Source organism: Squalius cephalus (assembly GCF_949319135.1).
Source record: "Squalius cephalus genome assembly, chromosome: 2".
Lineage (NCBI taxonomy): Eukaryota > Metazoa > Chordata > Actinopteri > Cypriniformes > Leuciscidae > Squalius > Squalius cephalus.
Window position 1 is genome coordinate 22,436,463 of NC_137123.1, and position 21,458 is coordinate 22,457,920.

At 38.9% G+C, this 21,458-nt stretch overlaps 2 protein-coding genes across 4 annotated transcripts in view; both read right to left on the reverse strand.

Annotated features, from left to right (window-relative positions):
- Nucleotides 1-8,192: 8,192 nt before the first annotated feature.
- On the reverse strand, nt 8,193-11,542 carry LOC307146624 (uncharacterized protein). Its single transcript, XM_079850809.1, has 3 exons — nt 11,457-11,542; nt 8,965-9,027; nt 8,193-8,614 (listed from the first exon to the last, which is right to left on the reverse strand). The coding sequence occupies exons 1-3, from the start codon at nt 11,530-11,532 to the stop codon at nt 8,442-8,444; spliced, it is 312 nt and encodes a 103-aa protein (XP_079706935.1). The 5' UTR covers nt 11,533-11,542; the 3' UTR covers nt 8,193-8,441.
- Nucleotides 11,543-11,944: 402 nt separating this feature from the next.
- Nucleotides 11,945-21,458, reverse strand: part of arhgef7b (Rho guanine nucleotide exchange factor (GEF) 7b) — a 29,584-nt gene continuing 20,070 nt past the window's right edge. For 2 of the 3 annotated variants that reach the window (XM_079864752.1, XM_079864753.1), the window contains exons 11-21: nt 20,290-20,349; nt 19,984-20,130; nt 18,970-19,056; nt 18,429-18,507; nt 18,221-18,354; nt 17,471-17,692; nt 17,162-17,255; nt 15,266-15,355; nt 13,592-13,691; nt 13,364-13,418; nt 11,945-13,253 (exon numbers count right to left, since the gene is read on the reverse strand). In XM_079864752.1, coding sequence (XP_079720878.1) covers nt 13,131-13,253; nt 13,364-13,418; nt 13,592-13,691; nt 15,266-15,355; nt 17,162-17,255; nt 17,471-17,692; nt 18,221-18,354; nt 18,429-18,507; nt 18,970-19,056; nt 19,984-20,130; nt 20,290-20,349 — 1,191 coding nt within the window. In that variant the 3' untranslated portion in view covers nt 11,945-13,130. Of the gene's footprint in view, nt 13,254-13,363; nt 13,419-13,591; nt 13,692-14,075; nt 14,244-15,265; nt 15,356-17,161; nt 17,256-17,470; nt 17,693-18,220; nt 18,355-18,428; nt 18,508-18,969; nt 19,057-19,983; nt 20,131-20,289; nt 20,350-21,458 lie in introns of all 3 variants that reach the window. The other variant, XM_079864751.1, reaches the window with a different exon arrangement.

Consider the following 21,458-nt stretch of genomic DNA (forward strand, 5'->3'; position numbering starts at 1 on the left):
GTTAAATGCTTACAGTCCAAGAGGGTTTGAAACATTTCAACCTTATCTTTACATTTAATACATTAACAACAAATATCACATACTTTTTTTTTTTTTTTTTACTTGGCAAGCTCAATTTAGAAGCTAAATGAATTACTTTAAATTATATAATTCTGGTGTGGTTGCATCATTTGATGCATCAAATCCACCTGACTATCTTCAAATAACAAATATTTTAAATATTTTCATTATCTCAAATAAAAATGTATTTTTAAGTAAGCATCAGTCAAATGCTTTAATGCCTCTTTCAGAGTACACTTTTGAAAACTTGGCAAGTTTCATTTAGAAGTAAAGTTAATGACATGAAATTAATTCTGGTGATTCTTCTCTATTAGTTCCATCTTGATGTTTTGACATCTACATTTCCTTGCATACGTAACGTACTGTACAGAACTCCTAAAATAGTGCCATATTCCTAAACAATTTTTCCCCACGAAGAGCAAGTGTCTGCATGACGAGCGCGAATGCTCTACATGCTCTACGTTAAAGAGCACAACAGTGGATTGATTGATTGATTAAACAACCCAACAACCATCTGATCACTTCCCTGGAATGCAGTAGGTGACATCAGATGAATGATGCAGTATCTTTGGTGTAGAAGATTCACTGACGGATGTGATGCTCTGTTTATTGCTAACATTACTCTAAAATACAAAAAAAAATGTACATTTTCTTCTTACAGCCTGCACCCTCACTCTCACAGTTTCACAAATGCATTTTCTCAGTTCTCTCTGGGAAAAGTGAAAAGATTACTTCTCTAATCACAGTCTAGTTTCACCCTTCATTCCTCTCACTGTTTCTCTTTCTCTCTCTCTAATTCTGTTTTCCTCAGGCAGTCATCCCTTCAACTTCCTGAGTCCTGACACTGATCCTATAATAAAAAGAAAACATATGATCAGACAGACCAGTCTAGAAACCAACACTTTTTTTTCTCCTGAAAGACTTAGAGAGTCTATTACCAAAGCTATGATGGAAACTCAGCTGCATGTATTTCCATTGACAGAAGAAGCAATATTCATCATAAAGCAGATTGATGCATTCCCATTGGAGGGATGAGAATGTCACACTTGTTTCTCTCAATCTGACTCCCAAAACACTCACTTTGAGTCATTTACCTCTATATACAGATATGTGCCTTTGCTCATTGAGGACTGTTATATGATGCAGAGGACTCTAGACAAGAAAGCTTATTTTAGAGAGATCAAGTGCAGGATTCTGTCCAACATTCATATGCGATGTTTTACTGATGGAGACAACATTACACACAAGATCAGTCTAACCCAACTTAAAAATAATCATTGTACAGAATAATTCTAAAATAATAAAATCTGGGAAAAATTTTATAAGAAAAACCAGAAATAGAAAAAGGGAATGTTACTTCTAACAGTCATTAATACAGCAATGACATCCAATAAGCATCCAATCTGACAATATTAAGCCATCAATATCATCAGAGCATGTAATAAGAATCAGGCAAATAAAATATGCATGCAAAACTGATACTGCTAGGTGTCATACCTAAAATACAAAAAGAATATGAATGTGTAAGGACTAAAATGTAAATCACAGAGCTGGCCATGCAAGTATGTCAATGAGCCATCAGGAGGAACAGTGCAGGGAAGTGAATCAGACAGATTGAACAGCTAAACTAGCCACTGAACTTCCTCAGCATGACTTTTTCAAGCACCCAACAGGGTTAAGGAAAGAACAAGTCAAGGCAGATTTAGACATATCACAGCAGCATAAAGAAAGATCAATTCGTTAATTGTTTCCGCCATGAAATTTTGATTGTGTTGTCAGACAGAGCTTCTCATAAAGTTCATAGACACGTGAACAGCTGTCAAAATCAGTTCCTACTCACCATTGGTCTCAACAGAGATAAAACAGTAGAAACTTTCACATGTTTTCACATCTTAGAAGTAAAGTGTCCAGTTTGGAAACATTATCCCACAAAAATTCCCCTTCATTCCAGTGAAAACATCCGATGTTCACTCAAAAGTCATCCTGTTTGTTTGAATGAAAACCACTTTCATTTCAAGCTTCTGCGGCTCCACGCTGAGAGTTGTGTGTCCAGTCCATCACTGAGCTCCTCTGCAGGTAATTCATGCTGCCTGTTAAACTCACTACTTCTGAAGACCCACTACTCTGGCATTCCTGTCAAACACCACAAGCCAGTGACGAGGGAGTTATGGAGAGAGAGATTGTGACAGTGAGAGGCAGAACGAGAGAGAGAGAGGAAACGAGAGGTGACACAGAGTAACATCAGTTATTGCTCTGGCAGTTGAGACGCACAAGCCAAACCCCTGTAGCCCTTTATTCACTGCCACACTGCCTCTCGTTCTCTCTCTCTCTCTCTCTCTCTCCTGTTCCTTTCCTTTCTCTGAGAGCATGAATATGTTATTATGCTCACAAAAGCCTTATGTATTGTTTATGAATTACCAGCTTTCCAGTCAACAAAGGCTATTTTCATAAGAAACCTCCATTTCATTTCAGCTTCAATTTGATTACCAGCTAAAGAATAGAAGCCCTTCGGCCAAACCCCCAGCGGCTCCCCTCTGTTCTCCCTGGTTTTATTCATGCCCATTGAAAGACCTTTATTGCTTTCCTTTCATACTGACAGAGGGAAAAGCTTTTAGAGTAAACCATTGACAAAAAAATATTGCACAGCTATTTTGCACAATAACCATATGAAAGAGAGCAGCCGGTGTATGCGATGTGCCCTAGCTGCTCTTCTTTCCTTCTCTGTTTTATTTATATATTTCAATATTGTAAAGCACAAGTACAGAGAATGAATGGCAGTTTGTTCAGAGTGACGAGATAAGGTGTCTTGCAGTCCCACAGAACATGTCATTTTGAAATGATTGCTATCCAGGTCCAGAGCAGAGAGCAAGAGTTTGGCGTAGGGCATTAGGCTTATAATGGGTTAAGCTGTCTGGCTTTGGAGAGTGTAGAAGGTCCACTGACAAATAAACCTTGGTGGTTTTGGAAAGACTGAACCAATGGCGTAGAAGAATCATGCGGGGTTCCCCAAATAACCATTTGGTAAACAGTTTTTTCAGTAAATAACATTTTGTGCAATGAAAGGTTTCATGTTAAAGGTTCGATAACACTTTATAATAAGATCCTATTACTTATAATTGGTTTATGCATTTAAAGGTAGGGTAGGTAATTTCGGAGAGGCTAGTAATAGCTAGTTAGCTTCAAAAGCATAAGATCCCACCCTCCCTTCAGAGTGTTTCCAAAGCCATGCCTCCTTCACAACCAGCCCGTTCTCATCCTAGGGCGTCATATACTGACGCTTTTGACATTTCGTCTACATCGAACGCACATGGCACCCTTTAGCGTCAATATGAGACGCAGATAGAAATGGGCCAGAAGGCGCCTCCTAGCGGTCTAACCCTAACCCTACACCAGACCTAAACCTACCCATACCCGAACAAAGCTATCTGCGTCTCATATTGACGCTAAAGGGTGCCATGTGCGTTCGATGTAGACGAAATGTCAAAAGCGTCAGAATATGCCCTAGGATGAGAATGCGTTGTCATAACACATGAAAGCAGGTCGCGCACAGCCTGAGCCTGCAAAGCTTCCCGATAGATGGCGTTAAACTACTGGTGTCTCAAAGCACATAACATTACAATAATAATGAACATAAACAACTTACAGAGCTCTGACTTGTACCACCTGACTGCATAAATCCAAGTCTGAGGACGTCACGGGATGCCATCTCGTAATTACTGTTAAGACATGGAGCGAACGCAGAATCAGCTTACTCTGCGCCCGAAATCGTTTAAAATCGAAATCGAAATCGAAATTTTATTCGCGGCCATTAAAAAGTTCTCTCTATATAGTATGAACATCTACCCTGGAAATCCAGAGTTCTCGCGAGAGCACAATTTGAATTTGCTCAGCGAGTTACTCTGGCATTGATTAATGATGCTCATTAACTATGCCCTTGTAGCCGAGCTGCACCAATTACATCGGGTTATCTGATATAGGCGAGGCCAGAGGCGGGCTAAACAGATGACGACAGCGCTAGTGACAGCACAATCACGATAGTGATTGGTCGTAGTGTTATCCAATTGCGTGCAGTGAGATTTTCAAATGCATGCTTGGTGCCGCCCCTCGAGTTGGGCGATTTTCATTACTCGATGCCAGACCCTTAATCTTTCAGATTTGGGTCTGGATTTCCAAGCTAATGAACATGGGAAGTATGAATGAAATTCGGACGTACGACTTCCGCCATGTTGTTACTGTCACATGACCTACTAGCGTCAGTTGTGTCGCTTCACTGCCATTCATAAATCCTCTCCTGTGGCCTCATGGGAGAGTAAAGTGTCCATCGAATGCACACTTAAGAATCTCGGCGGAGGTCATCCTGGGACTTTTCGCCCACTGTTTTTCGAATACTATGTATTCAGACATAATACTCTTTTGATGTAGGGTAACATGGGGTAAGATTCCCCCCTTAAGATCAATGTGCATTTACCTCTAAATTGTTACACATTTAGATATAAGTTTGGCATGTGCAGGATGATGATGCATCAGTCAATGTGATATTATAGGAAATAAATATAAATATTTACTAATTTAGTTGTTGTATGACAAAATATAAAATTATTCAAAGAGGCCATCTTACCCCAGTACTGGGGTAAGTTGGCCCCCTACTTGGGGTTTTTGGTCATATTTTGTAGATTGACTACATCTGTCTCAATTCACTTTTATTGCATGGAAAAAGAGTAGCGTGAATGTTCCATTGCATTTTGTATTCCATGAAATTTTCGCAACTCATTTGACTTTCCATCCAGAAAGTCAAATAGGTTTGGAACAACATGAGGCTGACCAAATTTAAAATCTCCTTAAAATCACAGAGGTCTTCACCCAAAACCCCATGCGTGCGCATATCGGACTCTCTTTAGCCTTTCACTTCTGTGGAAGGGTTAACAAAAACCAGGCGAAACACGAAAGACAGCAGTCAGGGGTAAATCAGACGTTTGTTCCAGACACAAGAGATAGGAGCGAGCACAAAGATGTTCTTCATTCACCTGTCTGTCGTTAAGAAAAGCGGACTCTATGCTGAGTTATCACAGCGTTTGATCTGTGTGTTAAAAGATGAATTAGATGCTCTTTTATGCGTTTTATGAGTCTTTGTATTTATGTAAGAATATTCAGCAGTAGACAAAGGTGACTGATCCATTATTCATCCCTAGGCTAAGGCAGGTCTGGCAGTTTGAAAAGAGGCTGACATTTGAGCTTTTTCACCAACATCTGCAAAATTATATCCTTTCCATTGTGAGTCAATGAGGGGCAGTCAGCGTCCATGAAATGTGGCCTGTCACTTTCATAAGGCTGAAAGTACAACCTTAACCCTTTTGTGGGATAAATGGAAAGGAGACAGCTTTTGTCTTTCATCTAGCGTTGTTCAGTCTAATAGGGTTTAAGATCTGACCTTAAGAATTGCTTAAACGCAGCGTTCTTAGTCAAGCAGAAATACAAAGTAGGCCACCATGGGATATAATCAACTTTTTGATAGGGATAGGACTAAATTTTTTAGTCAGGAATGTTGTTCCAGAATCAACAAATTATGTTGGGAAAATCATGGTCATGACCTATAACTCACAATGCCAGGAGTGAGTGGGTGGTTACCAAGGCATTGCTATGCAGTTGCTAAGGTGTTCTGAGTGGCTTATAGGGTGTTGCTAAGTGGTTGCTATGGTGCTCTGCTTACTATCCCAATACTGATACCTATGGCTTAGAGCTGCACGATTAATCACTAAAAGATCGCAATCTCGATTCATACAATCATGCGATCTCACTCCTAAATGACCACGATTTTTTCAAATAATTAATTCAAATTAAAGGAGAACTCGGCAACTCTAGCGAACTCTAGTCACTTCTTCGCTGATTTTTCCTTTTGTTGTCGCATGTTTTCCCCACGAGCTCCCCCTACAGCTGTGGGGGGGCGTATATTTCACAACACGGTCGTAAAAAACTCACTTGCGGTGGCCTCCTCCCCCTCTCTACCGCTGCTCATGTGCGTTTGTTTTGATCGGAGCAAGCCAACTGTATCGTGTGGAGCTATGTCTACCGAGGTGGGTAATCTGGTAATACATCATACATGCGTGTGTGTTTATGTCGAATTGCCGTAAAGCAATTCGTGTTTCGCGCTCGTTCTCGCTTCTCACGAGACTTCCAATTTCTATCTTGCCGGGACGGTAGTCCCCAAGTTGCAAGGTTGGTTTTCCGCCTGGGAACGCTGGGGGGAGCGGGTAAAGTCACCAATATCACCAGAACAGGTTGTTTAACCATCCAAATGAATTCTAGACAGTTTTATTAAGTTAAAAAAGTTACCAAGTTCTCCTTTAATTAAACATTTTAAATAGACTGCTGCAGTTAACATTTTGTCAGAACCTCTAGTAAATTATTATTTTGTTTAGTTGTCTCTCGTCTGTTCAGAATCGTGGGAGTATCGTGATCTTTATTTGAAACAAGAAAATCGTACTCTACTATGGCTTGGGTCTTTCCATCTATTAAATTATTATTTTTTAACTCATTTTATAATCTACCAGGTGAAAAATGTCATAAGTATAAGCATTGGATCTTAGTCAAGTTAGATGCCAAATTTTTAACATCTTAGGTCAGGCCTAAGTTTTACAGACAAAGGGCCAGATTTACCAAACAGGGGAAATTAGCATGAAAGCTCAATTCCAAAACAGCGCTGATGGGAGTGGAAAGTTCTGCATGTGATCCACTGATGACGCATGAATAAAAAAACACAGACGCAGCCGGATCATTTCTATAATGACCAACACAATCTACCAAGAACAGCGCAAATTAGCGTCTGGTTTAAGACATGCTTTTTTTGGGTGGTAAATAATGGTGCAAATACCAGTAAATTGACTAGTGCAAACCTTAGTAAATCACCTTGCATTATTCATTTAATACTCTCCTACCATACATTTTGCGTCCTTGAAAGGGAAACTCCTACAAATACATATGCAATAAGGTCAGCCGCAAAAATAACTGTTCAAGCCTTTTCAATGCTAATTTTTCACTGCGTGTCTTTAGTAAATCCTGACAGTAGTTTTTAAAGCTACACTGTGTGGGATTTACTCCCATCTAGCGGTGAAATTGTATATGACTACCAACTGAATATTACTTTCTAGCTCCTCCCATTCCGAAGGCGTTTTAACTCCTACGGTGGCCATATTATTTCAAATCTGCTGGCAGTCGCGAGTAATCTCCCTCTCACATTCGTAACGGTGCCACTGCGTGTAAACACGCGAAAGGCGAAGCTTGTATGTCCCTCTTTGGCTAATGTAGTTTCAAGATGGAGGGGCAACATGGCGACCGGCATTCGAACCCCACACCCGTATGTACTTTCAATGGCAGATTATAAACTTAAGAGAATACTTTATTACTTGAAAGAAGTAAATATACATTAATGAGCACATATATTTTTGAAAGAACTAAGTGTTTTTTGCTAGGAATCAACTAAAAAAAATTACACAGTGTAGCTTTAACACGAAAAGAGGGTTTGCGCTGGCGCAATCTACTAGTATAGTAAATCTGGCCCAAAATCATTTAGACAGACACATTTTCAATGATCAAATCTTGTAATTTGTAATGTCCATTTATAATATTTTATTAACCAGGCAGAATAGCTAAACATACTTTGAAGTTTAACAAGTAAAAATACCACAGTAAGACAAAATACACTTGTTTTAAAGATACATTTAAAACAAGTCTTAAGTGTTTTAAAGATTTTTTGTATTTTTAGATAATTATTAAGCAGCACAACTGTTTTCAAATTTGATAATAATAATAATAATAATAAAAGTTTTTGAGCAGGAAATCTGCATATTACAATGATTTCTGAAGGATCATGTGACACTGAAGACTGGAGTAGCTAATGATGCTGAATGTCGGCTTTGCCATCACAGGAATACATTACATTTTAAAGTGTATTAATACAGTTTAATATTTAATTTAAAATATTTCTGTTAAATACAGCCCCAATAACCTAGTAAGAAACATTGTGTAGGCCTACATCCCACAAAGCTTTGTTTTCATTCACACAAAATTAAATGTTGTCTATCCTGACTAAGGCCGTGACAAGCATAATTTTGAATAGCATAATGTGAATAGAAATGGAAGTGACACTTGCCCTTGTGTAAAGACACTATATATGTGGAATATCTTTCTGCTATTCATCACAGTCTGACAGTCCATGTACAGCTGGGAATTTGATTTGGTTAACACAATTAAAACTTTTGAGACACACATAGCGGCTCAATTAAGTGACATTTAACATTTTCTGTCTATCTCTGTACCATTCTCTTCAGTTCTCTGGGCTTTGTCCTTATGTAAATGTGTCCTAAACGTCAGTCTTTCTCAAAATGTCAAAGTTGCCTCAGTTCTGACACAAAAGAACAACCTGCTTCCTTCTGCATGAGCCTCAGCCAGTGATTAAATCTCCCACAATGCCTTGCTGTCCCTGAGGATTGTGAGTCTTTGGAAGCGTTTGGTGCGAGCCATTGTTTGCCATAATAGGGTGGAGGTGGAGGTAGCGATGCTGGAAAAACAGAAATGAGACACACACACACACACACAAAAGGTTTTTCTACACCTGCACCACAGCCCTGTGGGTTGAAATATTGATGTGCCAACATCTCAAACAATGCTAAAGGTATGAACAAACCAGTGACATTTTCATCATAATCCAGATATTCTTTCTTACAATACACAGAAATAAAAGAAACAGCAGAGGAGACGTCAAGCCAGGAATTTAGATTGCAAATGAATATTGAGTTTGGTCGGAGAGACGGCACAGAAATAACTTGATGTGGAGAGAAAGAAAGAGAAACATTTGAACACCCATCACATCACCGGTGTACACAAGAACAGAATCCAAAATCCACTCACTTCTCTTGAGTTTCAGCCTTTTCTGTTCGGCAGCTTCCATGTGCATCTGTTGCCATCTCAGCCCTGGATTATCACAGACAATGGGAATGAAACAATAGAGGAAATAACAGAAAGAAGGTTTGTGCCATGTCTGTACTGTGGGCAGTGCATAGAGTGCTGGGGCTATATTCAATAAATGAACAGCTGAAGTTTGTCATGCCGTTTTGTCATGGCAATTGACTGGCTAGCCAACAGGGAACGTTCTCAGAACTTTGGCTGACATTCTAAAAAGTTATGAACAAACATTTGTTCAACATTTTGCTAACATGTTCAAATGCAGATTAAAATCCTCATTGTAAAATAACTTTGTCTGATAATATACACTACCGTAGGTAAGATAAGATTCAGTAAGGTAAGATTCATCCAATTAAAGGCGTCATGACATGGATGTTATATTATTATTATATTATTATTATTTGAATGTTCCTTGAGGTTCACTTATGTTAATAAAGTTTTTTTGCGCGCGCACACACACACACACACACACAAACGATTATATCCAACTTTCATTCTGACCAGAGAATGTCTAATAGGAAGAGAATTGGCACTCTCTGGTTACTTCCGGTTTCTGGACTGGCTGCAGTAACACGTCTCTGTCCATGCGGGGGCGCTCGCAGGCGAGTGCAGAATGAATGGAGGTCCATCAAAATCCACTTTTCTCAGGATATAATTTTTTGTCTAGTAATTTGAATGTATTCGAAAGGAGATGCAAAGAAATTACACATTGCTGGGTCTTAGATTTTTTAGAGTCACTTATTTGCTTTAAAAAGTCTTTTAAAATGTCAATGACGTCATACACATCGTACGACCAGAGATACTGCTTTACGGCAATCCTTCAGTCACTCTGGTGCGTTCGCGCTCTGCACTTTCTTTTCTCTCGAGGCATTGACAACACAGCTGACACAGGGAAACACACGTGAAGAGTTTTTGTTTTGTTTGTTTCTGGTCCCGCTTCGGATCCCACGATGCCATCAAGCGGTATCTCTGGTCGTAATCAGTCCTTCACTGACCAATCAGCGTTCATTAGCAGAATGCTAGCGTGTTATGGGCAACAACAACTCAACCTGTAAGAAATCGAAAGGACATAAGTACTCATTCATTCAATTTTCGACCTATAACCCATGTTGAACTTGCAAAACCTACAATAAAATCTGAGATTTCTCAACGGCAATCGGGTGAAAGAGACAAATTTAGCCGTATAGCCCCATAGACTCCCATTCATTCTGCACTCGCCCGCGATCACCTCCAGTGGCACTCTAATAGAACTGCAACCAAGATCGATACAATGGGGCTAATAGGAAGTGCCAAGGCTCTCCGTAGACGGGCTCTGATTCTGACCCTCTAAATATCCTCCTTTAAGGTGTGTCAGTCAACGGCCACTGTTATGATTGGCTAATAACGCCATTGCACAGGAAACAACAGCCACTTGCTATAGGCTCTGCACGATCGCTTCCGCGTTTTGTCTCAGCCTTTTAAAGTGACGACTGCAGACCTTTGTATGAGTTGTGATGTTAAATCTCTCACGTCGAATGTTGTGAATCCACTCTCTGCGTGTTTCTTCGTCCACAGGAAAAGTGTGGAAACTCAGTATAGAGTTAAACTTGGAGGAGGCCTCACATAACGGGACACAACAATGTTCAGCTGAACTACTGTCTTCCCGCCGTTGATATTTAAACTTTCTGGAAGCCATCACTACAATGTTTACTAGCCTATATAATACTGTAATACTTAAATTATAAATCGCTGTCAAATTAATTTTATTAAAGTTTTGCCGCTAGTACACTTCGCTGTAGAACGCGCTATGCGGAAGTAAAGACGCTGGCTGAGATTCTACCGGAAAAACGTCATTACACGCGAATATGCGTTTTGAAAACATTATCTAAAACGGTCATCTACATACAAAGCATTAAATCATTTACTTGTGGTTTGTGATGCAGCTGTTGTCAGATCCAATAACTGGGTGCTTCATCTTCCAACAAAAGTTTATTTGCGAACTCTCCATTACACTGTGCCTCGTTTACGAAACAAAATGTTCTGAACAAACGTAATCCTCCAACGCGATCCGGGATGCCATTAAAATCCAATTGTTTCCAAGCTGGGATCCTTCTGTAGTCTGTACAGAGACGCAAATGAGCTGTTTAAACTGGACTCGTCAAAGAAGCGAATGTTCTTTCACTCTTCCATTTGTCCTGTCGACAGACTCAAGTGCGTGGAGTGTGTCAGAAACTGAACTCGCATTTGTAAACTGTATCAAGTATTAGTGATTATAATTGGTTCTATGGCTTTTGACACAACACTCACATCCAGGCTGCATACGAAATCGCATGCTCTCTTGAGTATGTACTTATTTTAAACAAGTAATTACTTCACAACCGCTAAAAAAGTACGTTCTATATAGTAAATGTAATCTGGATGTACTACATTCGCCATGTTGTCATTATCATGTGACTTACCAGTGTCAGTTACATTGCTTCGCTGCGATTCATAAATCCTCTCTCCCGTGGCCTCATCGGATAGTAAAGTGTCCATCGTATGCACACTTCAGAATCTCAGCGGAAGTAATAGGGCATCCGGGAACTTTTTTGTCTACTCTTTTGAGTACTGTGAATTCGGACATACTTCTTTTGTCACACGCTGTTTTTCACCAACTATATAGTAGGGAAATATGCGATTTCGGATACAGCCCCAGTGTAGGCAAATGTCAGCTGTTAAGCGACTGAATGCTAGTGGGCGGGGCCTATGGTGCGATGATGTGTAACTGTTTGTCAATGACTTGCTCTGGAGGCAGTCATATGCAAATGTTTTGCCCATGTGACATTACTGGTCACCCAATATCAAAACGAGCTGTTTTTGGGGCTTGATTAAATAAATGCTTTGTTTATAATGAGGACATTTTAAACTATGAAACTATGAATGGATTTTTTTTTTTTTTTTAATGGTACAAAGACCTCTTAGTACATGTCAAAAGATCAAGGCATATCTGATTTCTCATATCATGACTAATAGCGCAAGAAAGGAATGAGACGAGCACAAATACCTTTTAAAGAGTCACAGTAAGAATTTGTATTTATTTAATTAAATCAGCAAGAAATATAGAGTAAGACAGCGAGAGTGCTTTGGGAAGAGAAAGTAGTCAAGGTTATCTGGAAATTTCACAATACACAGTCATTTTGCAGTAGACAATATTTCATTTAAATACATAAATTAGACAGACAACATAGAAGACTCTTAATCTGTCAGTTCCTAACCACAGATTCAGTGTTCATTTAAAATAAATCTTGCATACGGTTTTCTTACAAAGGTTCTTTGAAATGCTGACAGAGCTAGAAATGCTGACAAAATTCTGGAAATCTCTTTTTCCAAAAAAGGCACATTTCTGAGCATTAAATACAATAAAGGATTATTTCTGTACAAAACAAAAATCTGTGAATGCACAATTAGGGTTAAAGGACCATAATAAAAGTTTTTAAAAAAAAAGATACAAGCTGCAAGGTGCAAAAGATCAACCGGACGAAATTAAAACTGAGGTTATTGTAAAAGCAACTTTGAAATGTAACCATTTAAGACTAGTTCCCTCAGATTTGTCTCCAGTATTGCATTGCAAGGTTTTCCATTGGAAAAATTCTACTGAATGTCATCACTTATTGAACATATTGGCTAATGATTCTAAAAGTCAGAGGACGCAGGCAGTGATGCAGGCCTGGCAACATGTGTAGGTACAGTGTGTCTATCATCCCTGAGACTCCCAGTTTTAGACTAGGAACCAATGACATCTGTGACGGTGAACTAAGTGATCGAACTGCGAGAAGTTTTTTTGGCAGCTTTGCCAGACCACACCTGATCCGGTAGAGACGAGAAGTACGTTTCTGCTAGATGATGTCTAGCCTCAATACATTTCCTTATATCATTAGCATATCTGAAAATGGGTTCAACTAGATACTTGGCACTGGCAAACAAACAAAAAAAGGCTTAAAAAGGATCAGGTTCAAAAAAGGCATACTACTGTGACTGAGGGGATCAAGTCCAATGTTGTCACAATTTTTACAAGCATTTTTGGTCAGGACTTAGGAATACACAGAACACACAATTATCAGATGTGGTTTTCATTTCTAAATGCACAGATGGGATCACAAATTAGTCTCGTCCCAGGACGGGTCGTTCATACTCTTTAACACTTTTCTGACAATCTTCTCCAGCTCTTTCCGTGCCTTTTGTTCTTCTTCAAGAGTTCGCTTCATTCTCTTGTTATCCTGGTGATGTAAAATCAGAGCATCCGGGTCACGGCACCAGATTTAGGCTTTCAACGAAATGGCATCACATTCAGCATAAAGGAACGTTTGCGTGTGTCATGTGGACTGACCTGCTTAAGTTCTTGAACCTCATCCCTTAAGGCATACACTGTATCCACCAGACTCCTGCAATGAATATCCAGATGAAAAAATCATGAACAATTACAAGACAATTAACTTTTTTATGTGCAACATTATTGTAAGATTAATCATGATAAATGATTGCATTAAACTGAGAGCCCTAATGACAATTTAGCAATATTTTAATGCAAATTAACTGCATAAAGCTGTGATCGAACCTTTCTTCGAGTACAGTTTGACCATTGCTCTTTGTCTCTTCCACAATGATTTTCTCCTCCTCAGGAAAAAGCATATGTGGCCCTGGCTCCTTCCTTGATCCTGAAAGTTGTTTAACAATGTAAGGTTAACAACTGAACTGTAACTGGTTAACAGACTCATTGACAGACTGTGTCAATTGTACATACATCTTTATAGATTTTATTCTCTTTTTTCCATTTTAGTTAATTATAGTAACTGAATTGTTCAGAATTTTAGGATGGGGCACTATTAAATGTGAATGCTTCTGTCCTATGAAAGCCATGGAGCAAAAGCAGTGAAAACATCTTTCTTGCCCTTTCATGTCAACCATCTCTTCAATGTGTTTCCAACTACAACTAACTTCTATTAAAGCCCTCAAAAACAGCTCGTCACTTTCAATGCAAACAAAAGAAAAGAAAAAAAGTGTTTTAATTTTGATGTGTATATACGAGCAGCAGCTCTTACGGGACATAGAACCAATTCTGTTAGTGTGAGTTATCCATATAGTGTCATAGTCCGAGTCTTCGGATTGGTCAGAGGGAAATCCGCTGCTACGACAACCCACAGCATCCACATACGATTGGCCAACATCAGCCAGCACATGATTATGCATCAAATCAGTGCCCTGCCATGCTAATCAGGGATGGGGAAATCAAACCAATCATATTGGAGAGGACGGGTGGGTTGAGAGGATGGACCAAACCAAGATGAGTAAAGTGAGGGACGCCCAATAAATTATATATAAGTGACAAAAGGAAATAAAAAAATAGAACAAAAAGCAATAATAATAATGGTAGGACAACATAAGAGAGAAATGGGTGAAAAAGAAAGGAATGAAGAAAGGGAGAGGAAAAGAGACAAAGATGCATGTTAAAAGAGCAGAAAATATTAGATTGAGCAACATGGTAAAGAGTCAACACACATTTAAATAGAGAATTTAAAAAAATTATCAAAAGAGGTTGCAGTATTTTACAGACATATCGAAGAATGTTTATCTATGACTTCAATAGGACTTAAAATATGGGCCTTCCAGCCCAAATACACTACCGTTCAAAAGTTTGGGATTGGTATGATTTTTTAAAAATGTTTTTGAAAGAAGTCTCTTATGCCCACCAAGGCTCTATTTGATCAAAAATACAGTCAAACAGTACTGTTGTGAAATATTATTACACATCATTTAAAACAACCGTTTTCTGTTTTTTTCGGTGATGGCAAAATGTTATTTTTGACAAATGATGACAAAAATGATTTTTCAGCATCATTACTCCAGTCTTCAGTGTCACATGATCCTTCAGAAATCATTCTGATATGCTGATTTGATGCTCAATCAATGTTGAGAACAGTTGTGTTGCTTAATATTTTTGTCAAAACTGAATTTTCTTTGGATTCTTTGATCAATAGAAAGTCTTTACTGTCATTTCTGATCAATTTAATGCATTCATACTAAATAAGGAATTCATTTCTTAAAAAACGCAAAATAATACTGACCCCAAACTTTTGAACGCTAATGTATATTTGAACCTTTAAATTGGGACAAATTTGAGTTATATTTCCTTCACTCATTACACTCGTGTCACACAGTCTGGGACTGAAGTGAGATTTCAAAGAATATGAAAATCACATGTATTCTCATGACACACGTAAAGAGTACATACTTGAGTTGAGTGTTTGCCGGGTTTTAGCGCTTGTGCAGTATGCTTCGATCACTTTCAGGATCTGAGCATCCTCCTCCAGAGCTGCAGTGCCTTATGGGAAACAAGAAGAGCACAAAAGATGTAATTGATCAGGTAACACTGTGAGATGATTGTAAAGGGACTGTTTTCTTGCAAACAGTAAACACAGAAAGCAATGCATGTGACGTGTTAGTATAATAAATACATCACAAGTATTTTTTTTACGTGTTTACATCTGGTCATTTCATGCGTTTTCTTTATCCGATTAAGAAAAGACTAGGTGCAAAAGCACTCCGAATCGCTTTCGAGGCCGATTTAAATTCGATCACTCAAACCACTTCAGATGGTGGTCTGAGACGCTTTCCGAATGAAACTGGACAAGTGTGAATGCATCTAGTTGTTGAAACCACATGTACATTTTATTTGTCCCAAAATGTTAAAAAATGAACGTATGAGAGCATGTTATAGGCTATATGACATGTTATCGCCACAGATGAGCAGCTGAGTATATCTTCAGCAAGCCGACGTGTAAACCGCTTCAAATGAAATCTCGGACGCTAAACACAAAATCATTTTCATTAAAGGGTTACTTCAGGATTTAGCAATAAGCTTTGTATTAGTAGAAAACCTGTAGTATTTTCGAATTACCATGCTTTCCACCCTCATATCCCCCTGAGAGGAGAGATTTATGTATTTTTTGTCTGGAAAAAATCCTCCGATGACGCAAAAATCGTCATTTTGCGTCATCGGAGGATTTTCTGTCCTGAGGCTAAAGACTACAGCCAGTAGGAGGAGCTAGTTCCGCATGTTTTCAGCCCGCCCATACAGGGTGGGATCTCACTCACAGAATGTACACACAGTCAGCCGTCTTTCTTTGGAAGCTAAGCCAGCAGGCTCTTGTTCTGTGGAGAAAGCTGAATAGTAGGAGAAAGCTGAGTAGTAGGAGAAAGCTGAGAAAGTAGGGGTTACCATCCTCCTTTTCCCTGACTTGTCCGGCGGGCGAGATCGTTCAAAATGTCCGGGTTTCGGCTTTTGCTTTCTGCGGTCGCCATTCATACATGCACACCTCTTGTTTCAATCTAACTGAATTCATTCCGATCGGTGAATCTGAATGTAGTGTTTACATGAACGCTAAACAAGTGATCGGTTGATGTGCGTTTTAACATTGCTAAGAAAATTCCCGCACCTCCGTTGCGAGACCGGCGCGTCTCAGTAATGACGCCACCGGCCTCGCGCCGTTCTCCCGCGGCCGTCAGCCTCGTCCTGCTCGCCACAGTAAACGTGATGAATGGATGGCGACTGTAGAACGCAAAAGCCGAATCCCGGACATTTTGGGCGATCCCGAAATCCCAGGCAGACTCGTCACGGAGACTCACTGGTAGCCTAACCTTGTTTTAAACTGCGCTCTCTTACCAGTAGGCGTAGCCTCGTAGGGCAGAGAAGCAAGTGCATTCTGGGAGTTGTTGTCTTTCATCCACATGAGCCAAAAATACATTTTCTGGTTTTTCTCAGGCTAGAAAGTTCCAAATTAAAAAATTTCTTCACATTTCTTCTACATAAATGACCTATTTTAAATACACATTCATCTTTCCAGAGGTGAAGTATCCCTTTAAGACCGCTCTCTCTCCTATTGCGGTCTGTAATCTTGAAATTAGCTGATGACAAATAAAATGCAGTTGCTTTCGTTGATATAAATTTGCATATATAGCGCAGGGTCAGATTTATATCCGTTTTGCGGAGACACATTTATGTGGCCAAGTGTAAATCGAACCGTTTTAACAAATGAGATCGCTATCCGATCAGTAAAAACACAAAGTGACCAGTTGTAAACAGGCCCTAAAAGAACTTAATTTTTTTATAGAGTCACGAGTGTCATACTTTTTCTCACAGCAAATTCCTCATCAGATGGCTTCCTCTCAGATTTTCTTTTGGGCAGAAGCTTCTTCATGCTTTTGGGACTTCTACTGAGATCCTGAAGACATACGGAAATTAGATGCAAATATGCAAATTAAAAAAATACCTACATACAAAATAAGTTTATTTGATAAATAATGGTTAGCTAGTACACACTTTGTTTCATTCACAAATCCAGAGTGTATCATGTGTAAATCACTGTACACATATTGGTTTATAGCTGGTCTTCTGTTAGAGATGCTGTTAGTGTGTTAACATACAAATAACATCTACCTCTTTGTAACACAACGCGGCTGAGGGTTTTAGGGGCGGAGCAGGTCGGAGGCAGCTGAGACTCCAGGGCTTCTGGGTTTTGGGGGGTTCAAGGGGCCCCCACATCATCCCACTGTGAGGAGTTCCAAGTGAAGAGAGATGAGGAAGAGTGTGGTAGACTGGAGATCCGCTTGTACTGCGATTCTCTGAGTGTCTGGACGGGGTGAGAGGGTGAGACGGCAGCTGAAAGGGAAGGAGAAGATCAGATGAGTGACTGAATATCACTGAATTTCTGTCCTTTTCAATATAGGTAAGACTTCGAATTTTTTTGAAAGAAATTAATACTTTTATTCCACAAGGACGCATTAAATTGATCAAAATTGATTTTTTTTTTCTCATCATCAAAGAAACGTATCATGGTTTCCACAAAAGTATTAAGCAACACAACTGTTTTTAACACTAATAATAAGAAATGTATCTTGAGCAGCAAATCATCATATTAGAATGACTTCTGAAGGATCATGTGACACTGAAGACTGGAGTAATGATGCTGAAAATTCAGCTTTGTCATCACAGGAATAAATTACATTACTATATATTAAAATAGAAAACAGTTATTCTACATTGTAATGATACTGTCCTGTATTTTTGATCAAATAACTGCAGTCTTGGTGAGTATAAATATTTTCTTTCAAAAACTTTAAAAGATTTTACTCACCCCAAACTTTTGAACGGTAGTGTATGCGTTTGTGGAAAGTGCATGTTTCTCACCGTATGGCAGGGAACATTCTGTGGTTTCAAGTTGCTGGTTGAAGTGCGTTTGGTCTGCCGGTGTAGATGATCCACCCAGTCCTGAAGATCTTGCTGGTTATTACAGATGACCTGGATCCGCTCGATCATACTTCCTGCATGCAAAAACATCATCAAATAGCAATATTAACATGTAAAAACCATGAGGACAACTGTCTGGGGAACTTACCAGATATTTCAAAAGCATTTTTTGTGGTGTCACTGTCCTCTATTTTATTAACAGCCATTCCAGTCAGAGGAAGCTTCCCCTGCGTAAGTCAATCAACCAATAAACTGTCAACATTTTAGAGCATACATGACCAACTAAACAGCCGATATTCATTCTGATGGAGTAATATGAGACAACAGCGTAATAATAGAATAATATGGAGTCTGAGACCCGGTCCCTCCAGGATTTTGCAATCTTGTGATGAAATGTGAATTTATTAAATTCATTACATTATTTAACTGGATACGCAAGTTTTACATTTTTATGAACGCAATCATGTAAGCTGTGAAAACATTATTATAACTATTATATTGTCAAAATATTAAATATACAGTGTGTACAATTTGGTATTTTCTGAAAAGCAGTATCAGTAATATTTCTAGTGTCACCATTTGACTTATGCATGGGAGTGCCAGGACCACAAGTGATTTCAGTAATTATGCAAAAAAAAAAAAAAAAAAAAAAAATTATATATTATTTATATAACAGCAAAATCATTTACCTGGTAAATGAAACCACTCATTCGAGGACTGGCAGACAACATGAGAAGAATGTGAGGAAACAGCAGGAGGTATCGCTCGTTTTTCTCCTGAGGAAGCAGAATATTACAATGAAGATTTCATTTTGACTTTACCATTTTCTTTTTACTGAATTCAAAATCAGTAAATTCAAATCTTTTATAATACTCTTATTAATATGGATGATATCTGGATCCTCTTAAACCAAGTTTTTAATTCAGGGGTCCATAAAGAAGATATAAAACATTTGGAATACGTTTCTAACTATTAACTAACCAATGATTTGTTCATTACTTTAAAGGCACACTATGCAGTTTCCGGTTTTCTCAAACAGCGACCCCTAGAGTCACTGTGAAGTACTTGTATTTAACGATACTGTCGTAAATACCACTCACGCAGAGCCGTCTCTGCACTCTTCCGACCACGCTTTCTTCATCGACTCTGCCATGATTCACGTCTGAAATGCGTGCTAGTGTCTTCCATAGAGTTTGCTTCATATGTTGTTGAAGTATGTGACGTTGTGCCGTAAAGCAAGTTGTGATTCTCGTGAGATTTGGCGGGGCGCCACCTCTCAAACTTGCATTGCTGGTTTTTCCAGCGGCGTCCACCCCCTGCTTTGCTATCGGGCTGATTCGCCCTACTACGAGTTCGTTTACCATCAAAATGATTTCGAAGCTGTTATATTAAGGTACAAATCTTGCATAGTGTGCCTTTAAATGTAAATATAGCTCAGGGTTCACCAATCTCGGTCCTGGAGGGCCGCTGTCCTGCAGAGTTTAGCTCCAACCCCAATTAAACACACCTGAACCAGCTAATCAAGGTCTCACTAGGCATACTAGAAACTTTCAAACAGGTGTGTTGGAGCTGGTTGGGGCTAAACTCTGTAGGACAGCGGCCCTCCAGGACCGAGATTGGTGAACCCTGATATAGCTTGTTACACTGGGTGTCCCTGATGGTTGTTTGAATGCTTAAAGATAAGATTATTTGATGACATTCACCTCAGCGCCGTAGTTCTGGATGAGGACTTGAGACATGTAGAGAACCGAGCCCAGGGTCTTAATGCCCTCCCCTTCCCAGCCCCGAATAGACTCCATCAGAATCTGCAGCTCAAGCTCCTTCCTCTTCCTCACTTCCTGACACTGGGCCTGAAGACACAACAATAAACACACAAATAAGCACAGCATCCCATCCTGAAAGATAACGTCACTCAGACAAACAGCTCATCATCATTCTCACACATCTTTTATGCTTTAATACTGGTGAAAATCAAAGAAAATCCATGATGTTGACCTTATAATACTCACAGAGAGATTTTTAAACACTGTCATGCTCTTCTGAATGTCTGGATAATCTGGATGAAGCGCCTGGGCAGAACAAAGGAAGAATATGAGTGAGTTAAACTGGTTTACTCTATGTTTATTCACACTACCAATCAAAAATTTGGGGTCAGTGACATTTTTTTTTAAATAAATAATTTTATTTAGCAAGGACACAATTAAATTGATCAAAAGTGACAGTAAAGGCATTTATAATGCATATCACATCTGTACCTTTATATTGCTGTTCTTTTTAATTTTCTATTCATCAAAGAATCCTCTAAAATGTTAATTATGTCTGAGTTTGAGTTTTTTTTAATACAAGTAATTTTATTCAGCAAGGACACAATAAATTGATCAAAAGTGACATTTATAGGCCTGGTTTCACAGACAGGACTTAGATTAAGACAGGATTAGGCCTCTTGAGACAAAACAATGGCAGTAATATATTTTAAGATACGTCAGTGCATGTTGCTTTCAGTTAAAACATACATTTTAGTCTGGGACTAGGCTTAAGGCCTGTTCACACCAAGCACGATAACTATAAAGATAACGATAAAGATAACTATAACTGTTATATGCGTCCACACCAACGACCGATAACGGTCTTTTTATTCTAAGCACGCGCGCGTCCGGATGATCCAGATCCATTTTAAATGCGCGAGACCTTTAAATTAGAGTGGATTCTGATTGGCTGTCAGTGTTTTATCGTTCGACAGCTGGAAAAAAATCGTTCTGAAAGTGATCCCAACGATATCGTTCCTCATATCTTTATCGTTATAGTTGTGGTGTGAACTCTGTTATTCTTTAATATGGAGAACGATTTTTAGAATTATATCTTTATCGTTATCTTTATAGTTATCGTCCTTGGTGTGAACGGGCCTTTAAGCCTTGTCTGTGAAACCGGGGGATAATGTTACGAAAGATGCTGTAAATGCTGTTCTTTTGAAATTTCTATTCATCAAAGAATCCTGAAGAAATGTATGGAAATGCAGCGGTCATCACAGGAATGAACTTCATCTTAAAAGATATTAAAATAGAAATCAGTTACTTTAATGGCAATAATATTTCACAATATTACTGTTTTTACTGTATTTTTGATTAAATAAATGCAGCCTCTGAGAGAATAAGAGACTTCTTTCAAAAACTTCTTTGAA